The 14,389-nt window shown below is 49.8% G+C and overlaps 1 protein-coding gene across 2 annotated transcripts in view; it reads left to right on the forward strand.

Moving 5' to 3' along the window:
* Positions 1 to 9,509: 9,509 nt before the first annotated feature.
* The window catches only part of KCNQ3 (potassium voltage-gated channel subfamily Q member 3), a 303,171-nt gene continuing 298,291 nt past the window's right edge, over positions 9,510 to 14,389 (forward strand). Inside the window, exon 1 of one of the 2 annotated variants that reach the window (XM_067711237.1) lies at positions 9,510 to 10,213. In XM_067711237.1, coding sequence (XP_067567338.1) covers positions 9,822 to 10,213 — 392 coding nt within the window. In that variant the 5' untranslated portion in view covers positions 9,510 to 9,821. The remainder of the gene's footprint in view (positions 10,214 to 14,389) is intronic. The other variant, XR_010936121.1, reaches the window with a different exon arrangement.

The raw sequence follows: 14,389 nt of genomic DNA on the forward strand, positions 1-14,389 counted from the left end.
CTATGTAAACATACAGGAACAAGAGTCTTTTACATACAGAGGTCTGTTGTGACTATCTGCCCCCTCTTCCAGAAGTGAATGAAAATATGGTTGGCCAGCCAAAGGTCAAGTTTGGAAATGAACTCACTCTGATGCTTGGTTGAGTGACACAATCTTCTAATAGTGGGGGACTCTTGTGAAGATATTAAAAGACAGTTGAAAAACATCTTTCTTAAATAAGGTATGTCTAGCCCTTTGGGTTTACAGAACTACGCCTGGGGGGATACAAAATGACAGAATACTCATAGCACATTATCCTGACCATTGGTTTTACGTGAAACATTTTGAGAACTGTTTTGAATTAAAAGAAGATAACAGCTATAGTATAAGTATACCACATGCCAACAATAAATGGTATATGACATTTAATGGATTATTTTCATGTGTTGTTTTATTCTTATTTTGCCGCAAATAATTAATAGGAAAAATACTTTACGGTAAACAAACAGAGATGAAGAAGGAGGGTTTCCAGTCTGACAACCATTTGGGGTATCACCCACAGAGCAAGCTTGAGACCAGGGTGGGAAGTACAAAACCAGAGAGCAGGGATCTTCCCCACAGAATAGGGCTGTGTCCAAGTGTGGCCCTTTATGAGGCCTAGGATATGGGAAGCAGATTGGGGGAACACTGTTCCCCCAGAATTGGGGGCCCAAGAGTCTCTTCCCCACTCTCTTAACTCTTTTGTTCTTCCTCTTCTTTTTTTTTCGACACCATCATCACAATCAGACTTGCTGCTCCCACTTATGAATTGCTCCCTCTTGTGTTAGGTGCTGTGTACTACACTTTACATAAGCTCCGCGGCTTTATGTCACCTGCCTGGTCCCCACTGACACAGGAATTTGCAAACCCTGGCCAGGACTTCCACTCACAAAGCCTGTTTGGTGTGGTCTCAGAAAATTTACAAATTAACACCCATTTAAAAAGGAATCTTAAGTCAAGATTTTTTTTTTTTACAGTGGCTGTTCTTCCTTTGAGGAAAAAAGATAAAGTATTCTTTTCATTTTTTCCCAGTCAATCGGTAGCATCAAAAGAAAAGTCAAGACACAATTAAGTTCTAAATAATGCAATGTCCTACATGTGTTAGATTATCTAGTCTTTCAATAGTCTTCTTAGGAAGCTTTTATTATGGATATAATATTTAATATAAATGTGGGATTAATAATAATAATGGAAAATTAGGCTCAAAGAGATTAATAATGGGTCAAACAGAAATAAGAATGTGGCCCAAAAACCATCTGCAATGTAACAATTTCTTGGGGTCTCTGTATTTAGCTTTGAACCTCACCATAACCACGTGAGGTAAATGTTACTAACGACTCCATTTTCCTGAAGCGGAAGCTGAGCACGAGAGAACCTTCATAGCTTCCTCAAGTCCACATAGCCAGAAAGCGCCAAGGTTGGGATTGAAACCTAGGTCTTCAGACACTAAAACCTGAGCTATCACCGCCGTCCTATGAAACACCTGAATTTCACCACCTGCGTTACATTCACATCACCTCGGGAAAACTTCATCTCACCACGAAGAAAAACTTTTCAATTATGGGGACAGCATCTTCTGAGATTTGGAGAAAAATCTGAACCTTTGCTCAGCCATTGTTCTCCGACTTTGGGCAATCCACATACATCTGTGCAAAACCTACCTCAGTGGGCAGCTGTGACAATTAAACGAGGTAAAGAAGGAAAGGTGCCTAATAGCACAGGGCTTCCCACCAAATGGGCACTAAGTGGTGAGCGTATTGGTTATTCAACAATGGGATTCCTTCTTGGAAGGCAATGTGCTGGAGACAGTCAAGTAGAGACCAAAAGACTCGGCTGTAGACTGATCAGGATTCACATTTTATTAGCTAGGTTCATGACCCTTTAGTGGAATGTAAAATATCTGTCGTGGGCTCATGCTATGAGCTGAATTGTATCCCCCCAAAATTCACATGTTGGCCTCCTAACCTCCAGTACCTTGATGTAACTCTATTGGGAGACAGAGCCTTTAGGGAGGTGAGTAAGCTCAGATGAGGCTGTTAGGATGGGCCTTAATCCAGTACGACTGGTGTCCTTATAAGAAGGGGAAATGGACACACAAAGAGACACTAGGAGTGGGCACACACGGAGAAAAGACCGCATGAAGACACAGAAGGGAGGCAGCTCATCTGTAAGCCGCGGAGGTGACACCAGAAGAAACCAGCCCTGCCAAAAACTTGATCTTGGACTTCCTCAATTTCTGTTCTTTCAGCCAGTGAGTCTGTGGGCCTTTGTTCCGGCACTGCCAGCAGACGAATACCATTTGCAATCAGCATTTTATAAACTATAGGACAGCAGATATCAGAAGGTATCCTCATTCATTTCGGTTGGTTATGTGTACGTTGTACTACATGCACTGGGTTGTAACATAAATGTGGGTCACTGTCACCAAGTGTGGGGCGACACTGGACTTGACACCCAAAAGTTCTCTTCTAATTTGGATATCATAATAATTGTTATTATTGTAATTAATATGTTAATATTCAGCGTATGAGTTAATATGTATTAACTGACTCTAAGTGCCAAAGGTTTACAAATATTAACTCCCTGACTCCTGAAACGTCCCTTCAAGGTAATTATTATTCCTATTTTACAGATAAGGCTGAGACTGATTATTTAATCTGCCCAGGGTCAAATGCTTAGCATTTTTCAGAGAAAGAATTCCTGCCCAGAGCAGCCTGTCTCAAAAGCCTGAGTTCTCCCTATGCAGCATCATTGTGCAGCTACCCATAATCCTCCGTCCAGTTCCTAGCACCTTAGCACCCAGGCATCAGCTTCCCCTCTGCAAAACGTTCAGTGATGGAAATTAGGAAGACCTTGGACTTAACAGGCTCTGCGCACGTGACTAAGGGTACAATGGGCCTTTTATGATGGCTGTAAGAACCGGGAACGCTTCTCCAGTTGGCATGGAGCTCTTCTCTCTGTCAACTAAGGTAAATGGAGTATCTGGGCGTCTGGGGGGGCGGGGGGCAGGTAATGAGACACAAACATCTACTCCATCAGGACTAGAAGGAGGTAGGGAAATGGTCCCGGAACTCCTTGTCTGAAGACACTGTGAAGAGCATCTCTGCCCACAGCACTCAGCCCTCCTGCACGAACAAGCTCTGGGCCAGACACTCTTGAACGCAGGTACATGGGCTCATTAGAAGGGAAATGGCAGCGGGTAATTGGAATATGTAAATGGCATGGGCAAACAGGGTGTTTTAACAATCAAGACCCGAAGAGAAAGAGCTTAATTTGATGGAGAGAAAGGAACAGACTGCCCAGAGTCAATTACTGGAGCCAGAGGAGGGAGGCTTAGCTTAGCAGGAAACCCACAGTCAGGAGGGAGGGAGGCTGGGACGTTAGCTGGGTTTGCTTCTGCCTCTAAAATGCCAAGTGACCCAGTGACCCAGCCCCTGTCTTTTCCCGGATACCAATTCTTGAGAACTCTTTTGCGCTAAACACTTCTTGCAGCCGTTCCCCCCGCTCTTCTCCGGGATCCGTCGCCACTTTCCGTCTGGACCGCAACATCTCTCAGATGAGCTCCACCAACAGTCTTGTAACTGTTCTAATAGAATTAATTCCTCCCAATCCCAGCCTCTCCTCCAGAGTCATCACAAAGCCTTTTCTGCAACCACCTGGGACCACGTCAGTCTATGCTTAAAGCACCTTGAACTTAGTCCCCAAGTTCATAAGCCTGGTACCTAGGCAAGCCTGTCCCGAATGGCCCCTGCTTCATTTATGCTCGCCTCGGCCAACTGAACCTCTTGCCCTGGAAACTTCAGGCTGTGTCTTTTTTTTTTCTTGTTGGTCCACACCACAGCACATGGGATCTTAGCTCCCCGACCAGGTATCGAACCCACACCCCCTGCATTGGGAGGCAAAGTCTTAACCACTGGACGGCCGGGGAAGTCCCTCCACGCTGTGTCTTGACTCCAAGGCTTTGCATATGCTGAGGCTTCCACTTGGCACAGAATTCTCAGCAAGTAATACAACTTAGGGGTTGAAAGTACAGACTCTAGATAACTTGAATCTTGGGACCCCCATTTTTTGCCGTGTAACCTTGAGCAGGGTACTTAACCTCTTTAAGTGTCATTTCATCATGGTTAGTAGAGAACAATAACCATTATGCCTCTCTCCTAACTTTGTTGCCGGGATTAAGTGAGATAAACCACGTAAAGCACTTCGCCCAGTGCCAGGCATATAGTGAGCACTTGATAAATGTAAATGATGATGATGATGAGCGTCTGTGATGATCCAGGTCATTGAAATGCACGATGATACAGAGATGAGTAAATTGTTTGACATTGTTTATCTCATCTTTTCAACTACACATGGAATTCATTACTCACCTTTCTTTTCTTTTTTCCTCCTGTTTCCCACAGATAGAGAGCGACGCGTGAAATGGGCAATCAATAAACGCTCACTGGAAAGATGAATGAATGAGTGCATTAGATGCATGAGTTGACTATTTTACCCAATATAATTATTTAAAAGAAAAAGGAAAAATGACACGAAGAAACATGCAAATTAAATTTAAAGGTTAATGTAAGAATGGCAAAGGCAAGGCACTGTTTTCCCACTGAGAACAACCAAAGCTAAGCCCTTTAGTTATTGCCATCTGGGGTGAAGGTGAGTGCCATGTGGCTGGGGGCTCTTTCATTCCCCATCACGCCTGATTTGAGCTGCCTTCCACAGTCATGTGTCCAGACACCTTCGAGTAAGGTGCACAGTACATCACAGGCTACACAGCTCTGCCTCATCATGGATCCCTGAATGGTGATCAGACCATTTTACAGATGAGGAAACTGAGGTCAGATATGAGTTCAGCAACTAGGTCAAGGTCACTAAGCTCAAAGGCACAGAGCCAGGACCCGAATTTGGGTCCGGGTCTAAATTCCATACTTTAAGCTGCCCTCATCCTCTGGGTGACAGGTGCAAGGGTGTCCTTCCGCCACTCTCATCTTTTTCATTCCCAGGAAGGCTTCTCACTTGCAACGAAGCCCTCATGTAGAGTGGTCTGAAGTTTAGGAAAAGGAAGACAAACAAAGGCATGGAGGAAGGGCATAGGGCAGCAACTTTGAGGATTTGCTGTAGTTGGGTTTTCAAGAACAAAAATACATACAGGGGAGGCGTGGGATCCTTCCTTTCCAAATATATGTCCTTTTGGCCTGGGTTGTTACAGACCCAAAATTGGAGCTTGTGCTGTCTCTTCCAAAAAAGCAAAGGGTGTCTCCTTAGCTGCAAAGACTTGTCTCACTGGCTCCTCCCAGAGGTAGAGTTATAACAAGCATGGTGGGGATGCATGATCTGATCAGAAGCAGTTTTATGTGGGATTCTACGATAGTGAATACAGTATGTTCAGTCCATAGAGGGTGATGTTGGCAGAAACATCATGGGCATGGGAGGCAATTCTGTATCCAGGATATATGTCTGTTCTAGTGAGGTCACATCTCCCCCACCCACAGTTGGAAGGTCCAATGTAATCAACCTGCCACCAGCTGGCTGGCTGGACACCCGGGGGAAGGTGCCATTCTGGGGGCTGAGTGTTGGTTTTTGCTGCAGTAGCGTTGGCAATAGTCACCGCCAGAATGTTAGCAGAGGGTACTTCTGGGTAACAAGATGACAAATTATTATCGTTGCCTTTTTGCTGATTTATATTTCATAATTTCTCTACAACTATATGCACTTCTTATGCAACAAATACTAAAAGCAAATTTAAACATGGTCTAAAACAGTTATTTAATGTGTTTTGGGAGCAGGGAGGGAGGGTAGGTAGGGTCCCCATTAGCCTGTTCCTGTGAACCTGAGGTACTACCCGGCTCATTTGATTACAGTAATAGTAACCAGCACTGGAGTATTATCATCTCCTACAAGCACATTTCTGTTCATCTGGTCACTACACGCCTAACCCTAAGAAGTATAATCTACAAAGGTGGAAACTGAGGCTCAGAGGAGGTTTTTTGGTCTCTCTCTCTCTCTCTCTGTCTCTCTCTCTCTGTCTCTCTGTCTCTCTCTGTCTCTGTCTCTGTCTCTCTCCTTATTCATTCTCAGCAAGGCTCCCCGCCTGCAAAGGAGAAAAACTTCACTCGCCCTAAAGTACAGTGAGATGAACACCAGGAGAGGCGAAAACAAAAGCAAATGAAGAGAGGAGGGATCCCGAGAGGAAAATTTAAGAACTAGGAAGTGGCTGGGTTTTCAAGATAACAAGTTGTGCAGAGCTGGCATGCAAAGCCAGGAGGGGGATGCCCTGTTGTTTCCACCATGGCCCCTGCCTGACTCTTGAGGATACTCTGTCACTGAACTCTGTCTTGGTGCCAATACCCAGTTGACACCTGAGGCTTTTGGGATTTTGGCTTCAAAGAAGATTCCTTCCAGGGGGATATAGACATCTGATTTCCATTAGCGGGAAAATGTGCTAAAGAGGGTTGAGATTACATAGTCTCCCAAATGGCACCCAGTTTTTTGTGACATTTCCAAACTCCCTATCTGAACAACACTCTCCACCAGATTATAAAACCATTGAAGCAAATCCATTTCCAAACTCCCTGGCAGTTTCCCTATCATTGGGTTTAACTGATCAGAGTTACAAATTTGATATTGACTTTGCTTCACCCTTTTTGGGGGGCATGAACAGTCCCCGCGCTGGATCTTAAAACGTTAATATTTGACAGTCTGCGGATCTTATCAAGATAGAAGCCTCCTCACGTGCCTGAGGTCCAAACTGTCATTTTGGAAATCTGAACTTTTGATTAATTGCACAGTATTGAATTCTTGCTTATGCCTTCTTTCTATGTAGTCCTTGACTAGTACCCTTTTGAGCTTATCTAGTGAGGCTTTTTAAGTACTGTCAATGTTACTATGTTACTGAATTAGGTCAGATATGCCATCTGGGGTGAAGGTGAGTGCCATGTGGCTATGTTACTGAAGTTACAACAGTATTAAGATTTCCTAAGATTAAAGACTTTCATAATAGTAAAAGACAAAAACAAAAATCTCATACACAAACATACAGCCAATGCTCCATTAGGTACCAGGCATTGTTCTGGAGTCTTTGCATTCTGCATTCATTTATTCATCATTCTTTCATGCTGCCAATAAGTACTGAGAGCTTACTATTATACAGAACAGGTGTTCTTCTAGGATGCTGAGCCCCTGTGCTTGTTTAGAAAGATAATAGTAAACAAAATGCAAATATGATCATTTTAGGCAGTGATAAATGTAATGAATGAATAAAACAGCAAGGGATTGTGGAGGAAGGTAACTTTACAAAAGGTGCTCAAATATGAAGGGCAGAATGGTTCTAGGTAGCTGGAATTGGGCTGGGACAGAAAGTACCTGCATGTGTTGGTGCTCTGGTGGGGTGGAGGCTTAACAAATGTTAGGGAGCCTGCTTCAGGTGCCCGGCTTCTGTTTGGACCTTTTCTCGTCCAGGCAATTCCCTTTCTCCATACTCTTCCTCCTTCCCAGAGTTTGCACTGACTGGTTACTAACATGTTCCAACTAATTATTGAGCATTAATTTATTCGTAAGCATTTACCGGGGTCCCACCATGCGGAGAGTCACGTTTCCATGTACCAATTCATGTAATCTTCACAAAACCCATCCTGCAGCCCATTGACCAAGGAATAAGTTTTCATGTCTTATTTTATATATAGTTCTCACATTAGAGTCACTTTCTGGGCAGCCTATTCTGCTGCGCCAAGCAGTTTTTGTGCCAATGCAACACCATTTTAAGGACTTCAGCTTTGTAGCATAGCTTAACTCCCTTCTTGAAACTGCACCCTTGTTGCTGCTGAGATTTTTCAGGTTCTTCCCTCTGACAGTCATTCATACAGGTCCCCCTCCTCCTTCCTCACCCCAATTCTTCTTCCCTCCTCCATCCTTTCTCCCTTTCCCCATTTCCTCTCTCCTCCAGTCCCCTGCCCTTCACTCTCTTTCACTCTCCTTGGCCAACTCCTCCAGGCAAATCCAGAGCCACGTGCCACATGCAGGCCTTCTGGGGGCTCCTTTCTGCACACTAGGGATAGATCTTTGGCTTGGCCTTGCTTACACACCCTCCCCTCCACCCCAGCAGACAAAAGGAGAGAGAGAGTGAAAAATAAAGGAGGCACCAGGTATGAAGGGTTTCTCTAATGCTGGCGGCGATGGTAGAAGGAAGGGGGGAGTTAGGTTCAAAGGGCACGACCCCTAGTGAATTAACAAGATCTACACGCCCCAACCCCCAACTGAGGCCTCACCTTCTACTCTCCTCAGAGCTCAATAAGCTCAAGGTGCTCTTCACCTTTGCACTTGCTGTTCTGCTGCCTGGAAGGCTCTCCTGGACATTTACGTAGTTTTTCCAGCTTACCATTAAACCTCACCTCCAAATGTCACCTCCACAATGAGATCTTCCAGGAGCAACCAACTTAAAGAAGTTCCCCGCTTGTAGTACAGGACGCTATTTTCTTTCCTCGTTGAATTACCAATATAGGAAATTATGCTGTTATGTTTGTTTTCCCGTTATTGTCTTCCACCTTTCAAGAATGCAAGCTTTCTGTGCGCAGGGACCTCGTCTGCCCTGGTCCTAGAACATTGCCTCTCTTACTCACGTGGGTTTAGTCACTGATTGAATGAATGAACAGAAACTCAGGCAAGAGAGGGAATGACCTGCTTAGAGCACAAGTTAGGAGCGAAGCCGATTCCCCTTGTCCTATTTCTTCGGTTTCTGCTCACTCTAGTTGATGGAGGTACCATTCAAGGGGCCGGGAGGTGAGGGCGGAACTGTCCACCACGAACCACGAACCAAAGGGACTAAGGAGCCACAAGCACTGCTAGCACCGAGCGGGTGGGTTCGCGGTGCGCTCGGCCTTGGCCAACCCAGCAACTTCGATTTTACTTCCGAAGCCCAGAAGCTGGTTGGGAGGTGACGAGAAAACGTAAAGATGCAGGGCCCAGGCGAACACGGGAAAAGAGACGACGCCCCCAGCCGCTTCTCCTCTTCGCGCCGCGCGCCGCGGCGGGGGTAAGCCCCAACGCCCACGGGTGCGCGTGCAGCCCAGCTCAGCGGCCGCAGCTGCGCTCACTGGCTCTCCGCGGGCCGCGGGGAGGGGCGGGGCGCCGCCCGGGCCTTTGGCCGCGAAGGGGCGGGACGATGGGGCCCCACCCTGGCGCGGGAGGGAGGGAGGCGGCGTGCGCTCCGGCCTCTGCGCGGTCGCCCGCTCGCTACTGCGGCTGGAGCGAGGCTGAGGCTGGAGCGAGCGGGCGGGCGAGCGGGCGGGCGAGCGAGCGGGCGGGCGAGCTGGGCGGGGCGGGGCGGGGCGGGACGGGGGAGTGGCGCGGGTAGGAGCGTGGAGGAGGGAGGAGGCGGCGGCGGCGGCGCGTGTGGCGGGCGGGAGGGCGGCTGGCACCCGGCTTGTAAATAAACTGCGATGCTGTCTCGGGCTCGCCGGCCCGGGTGCCGCCGCCGCCGCCGCCGCCCCGGAGCGCCGGTGCCGGGCTCCCGCCGCCGCGCGCCCTAGCGCCTCCGCGCAGCCTCGCGTGCCCTCGCCCGCTTCTAGCAGCCCGCGGCCCGCGCCCCCCGGTGTCCCGCGGCTGACCCGCGCGGGATGTGACCCCTCCCCCCTGCCCCCCGGGGCCCCGCCTTAGCCTGCTTTTGGAGGGGGGGGTGGGGAGGGGCGCGCGGATCATGGCATTGGAGTTCCCGGGCTCGCCGCCGCCGCCGCCGCCTCTTCCACGCACCCCGAGCGCCCCTTCTTCCCGAAGCAGCTGCGGAGAAGGCGAAGCGGCCGGCGGGGGCGAGGCCGATGGGGCTCAAGGCGCGCAGGGCGGCGGGGGCGGCTGGCGGCGGCGGCGACGGGGGCGACGGCGGCGGCGGCGGGGCCCCTAACCCTGCCGGAGGGGACGCGGCGGCGGCGGCGGGCGACGAGGAGCGGAAAGTGGGGCTGGCGCCGGGCGACGTGGAGCAAGTCACCTTGGCGCTCGGGGCCGGAGCTGACAAAGACGGGACCCTGCTGCTGGAGGGCGGCGGCCGCGACGAGGGGCTGCGGAGGACCCCGCAGGGCATCGGGCTCCTGGCCAAGACCCCCCTGAGCCGCCCTGTCAAGAGGAACAACGCCAAGTACCGACGCATCCAAACTTTGATCTACGACGCCCTCGAGAGACCGCGGGGCTGGGCGCTGCTCTACCACGCTCTCGTGTGAGTACCGGGCCGCTCGGGGCGCCCCTCGGAGGCGGCGTGTGGCCGGGGGTTCGGGGGGGGGCGGTGGGCTGGAGCTGGGGACGGCTCTGAGGCTTCAAAGTCCAGGGGCGCCCGTCCGCCGGATTGGAGACCAGCCTGCCCTGTGCTGTGTAGGTGTGTGTGTGGGTCTGTGAACCACTCTCTGGGGGCTGGACACCAGGGCTTGAAAGATCCAAGCGTGGCTCCTCAGCTGATTTGGAGACCGCTTTGGCCTGTGTGTGTGTGCGCGCGGGTGCGCAGTTACGGCACCTTCTCCGGATGTTGGTATCCAAGCTTAAAAGAATTCTGTGGTTTTTCTAATTAACGAGGAGGTCGAACGGGATAAAGCGGATCTTCCCATGCGCTCTGTGGCTCTGCTCAGGGTGGGTCCCTTCTATTTGGGGTCGCTGCTGACTTTAAATGATACATCCTGGAGTTGGGGATGGGAGTGGTACATTGCCCACAGTGGGGTGTGCGTGTGTGTGCGTGTGTGTGTGTGTGTGTGTGTGTGTGTTTGAGCGCGGGTGTCGATGGCTTTGCTTGTGCTACCTTCTTAAGGCTCCATTCTCCTATGGAAAGGAACGTGGTTTGCTCCAGTTGGGGACTTGGACTGGCCAAAATGCATGTTTTGGGATTCTTTTTAGGGAAGTTAATGAGAGAGAGAGGGATGGGGGGGGGATTGATTGTGATTCTCAGGCTCTAAGTCTAGACTGACGGGTGAGGGCTTAACAGCGCCAGTAGGTGGGGGCCAGGGATAATTTTGGCTGGAGCATCTCCATAATTTGGTCTTAATATCCCCTGAACTGCTTGCTTTTCTCTTGCTTTGACTGGGCAAGGGCAGCGGGAGTGTGAAGGGGCCTGGGCTGAAGGTTTGCCCCCTGGAGAGGGTCCCCTTCTAGTCAGGATGTAAGTGCGTGGTGGGAAGGAAGATGGAACTTATACTCCTGACACTCTGGCTAGAAAATCCTGCTGTGTTGGGGGAGAGGGCGAAGATGGTAGTGGTGGCTCCTCTCCAGGAGGGGAAATCACAGCTGGCAGCGCGCGCCTCAGGGCTGGCAGGGCACTTCCAGGTACCCCTTTCTTCCTGTCTGCGGCTTAGTCATCCTGATGGCTGCTTCTTAGGAGGCTGTACCGTTACCAGGGTTTTGGCGGGGAATCGGCCAAGACCTTGACCCTTCTTGTGCCTTTAGCAATGGATATTCCTCTCTGTCCTTCTCCGATTGACCCATGACCTACGTGGTGGGAAGGGGTTCGGGGAGCCTCGGAGTTAAACACTACCTGCCAATCTTCCTTGGTTGGAAAGGCTTTTCCAGCTTTGGCCGCCAGGTGGAGGCGTCTGCACAGGACCTCAGGCTTGGCAACAGGTTTCATCAGAGAGGTTACCGAAGCCTGGAAAGGGCGCCTTCCGGAAACTGAGGAACTAAGGACATGCAGCCAGGAACATGGGTTTTGGGGGGTGGGGTGGAGGGGGGCTGTCCAGCCTTTGGCATTCATGTCTGCGTGTATTTGCAGGCGTTAGTGAATGGACAGAAGGGTTAGCAATTGTTGCTCTTCCATTTGCTTTCTTCAGGTGGTAAAAAGGGATTGAAAGATATTCGTCTCTGTTTCTAGTGCTGTATTTAGTTCAATTGAACTGAAGATAATACTGGAATATGCGATAATAAAAAAGGCACACGAATTATTTGAGCGCACACAAGCATACACAGCCTCACATGTCCTTTTGCACGTAAATGGTGTTCAGTACGTATTGGCTGACTTCCGAACCCGGGGTCCTACTGGAGTTTGTGGGCTCCCTCTTTCTTCTCCTCCCACCTTTCCCAGCCGGCGCTCCAGCCCTGTCTTGACCAGTCTGGGGAAGGGATAGGTAAGGCCTCAATGTTATCCTTCTCTAGAATTATTCCATCACCTGGAAGCAGGTTTGGGAATGCCAAAACCTGTATGTAGCCTCAGTTTCCCAGAGAGGACCCAGGAAAATTTCAATCTATGGGAGGAGAAAGGCACTTTCACACATGCAAATCATTTATTTCATTTCATTCTCACCATGATGCTATGATGTGGGAATTGTTCCCTACATTTGATAGGTGAAGATATGAAAACTAAAACAGATAGCACCACCTGTCCAGGATCCCACAGCTGGAGCTCACATATGAACGCAGTGGGTCATCACTTGTTTGTGAGCCCGGATTCCAGTTCTGACCCTCTGCCAACAACTGTGGGACTCTGGGTATTTTACCAGGCGTCCCTGGATGCCCCTCACCCATTGGTAGCAGAGGACTCTTAGTCCCGCCTCTGCCTCCCCTTCATAGCTCACAGTTGGCAAATGGCTGGGAATGGAGTTTGGAATCAAAGCAGGGGCTGCTCAGAACCCAGGGAACCACAGTGTTAGGGAAACGGGACATGGCCTGGGGTGGCGGTGGTATTGGGATTCTGACTAATTGGGCGTTAGATTATTGGGCTGGGTTTGAGCTCCTGATACTGAAGCATACCTGGTTAGTGGAGGCACTGTACATCCTTCCTCCAGCTGGGAGGAAGTCTGGTCAAGTGAACAAAACCATACCTTTCATTGATGATTCAGGATTTTGCAAGCACTGAAATTCGTGCTTCAAAGCAGCCATTATCCTATTCTGGGCTGTGGTTAATGACAGAACGCGGGCCAGGAATTTGGGCTGACCGTGGGCTCACAGGCTAGTGCACGCTCTTTTTTTAAAAAAATGAACCGGACCCATGAGATGTGATTTTTTTCCTTCTCTCCCAAAGGCAGGATACAGCAAATGTGAGAATCAAAGACCGCACCTGTCCGCCCCCAGCCCACCGCCCCTGCCCCCTTTACCTCAAATGCCCGTCCCTTGCTTTCTCCTAGCTACTCACTTTCACCTTGGCCGAGTTCTCATGTCACCTCCTCTGGGAGGTTTTTCCCCGGCCCTCCAGCTGAGCTAGAATTGCCCCTCCTCGGCAGCATCCCCAAGCATAGGATTTTGCACTGGACTGACCTGCTTGCTCACCTCCCCCGGCAGAGCTGAGAACTACTTTGAGGAAGGGCTGTGTTGCGTCTTGGCCACCTCAGTCCCCAGCAGGCTTCTGGGCTCACGGCAGTCACCCAGGAAGCGTTTGCTGAATGGATGAGTGAACGCATACTCTCAGGTTCACCCAGACTTTGTTCTGCGTGGTTTTCCTGTTCTCAGAACAATAATAAGTAGTCAGCATTACGGAACATTCATGACGAGAACAGCTCTCAGAAGTCTCACGGTGGACAACAGGGGAGAGGTGGGAGACCACGCTGTGACCCCGGTAAGGCTGATCGCTTCTCTATATCTTTAGCTGCATGGCTGAAAAGGATTCTGATGCTGTAGAAAAGGGGCTGGACTTGACGTTCACATCTGGACTCTGCCTTTAGTCTCTTTGACTTTGCATGAGCCGAGCTGGGGAAGATCTGTAAGTTGAGGGTGAGAACCATCCATCGTAGGGTGGTTTTTAGGCTTAAAAAAAGTAGTGTATATGAATGAAATTAGCCCAGTATTAGGCATGAAGTGTTTACTAGTTGATTCTGAAATAGGGTCTCCTTAAAAGTCATACACACCTGCCGCTGTGGCTGTCCTGAGGCTGTCTGGGGACTCCCCCTTCCTAGCCTGTTAGTGGGAAGATGCTGGCTTCATCTTGGCATTATTGCTGGACTGGCAACCATGCAAGCATCCCACTACCCTGACCACCTCTCCGTGGCCAGTTGGCTATGATCAGTTGATCACCTGTTGACCCGCCAACGGGAAATGATCACAAGAGATGCACACTGATTGCATTCTCAGGTGGACTGGCCCCTGGGACATCAGGCAGGCAAGGCTGAGAGGTGGGGCGCAAGGACCCAGCAGCCGCTCTGGAAGGTGAAGGGCCTGGCTGGTGGACCTAGCATATTGACTAAAGGAGCTACAGCCCTCAAGGTGGAGGAGAGACACTGGCCTCTCACTGAGACCCCTTAGGAAAGTAGAGTCTTAGCAAGTCCTTGAAGTAAGAGAAATTTGATTTCCCAAACTTGCTTTGCCTCTTACGGCCAGTATGTTCCTGGGCAAGTTGCTGGATCTCTGAGTTTCAGTTTCTTAGTCTAAAAAGTGTTCTCAATATAGACTCTTGTGGAGCTAAGAGCACCTTACATAGAAGAAGTGC

Source organism: Pseudorca crassidens, chromosome 17 (genome assembly GCF_039906515.1).
Source record: "Pseudorca crassidens isolate mPseCra1 chromosome 17, mPseCra1.hap1, whole genome shotgun sequence".
NCBI lineage: Eukaryota > Metazoa > Chordata > Mammalia > Artiodactyla > Delphinidae > Pseudorca > Pseudorca crassidens.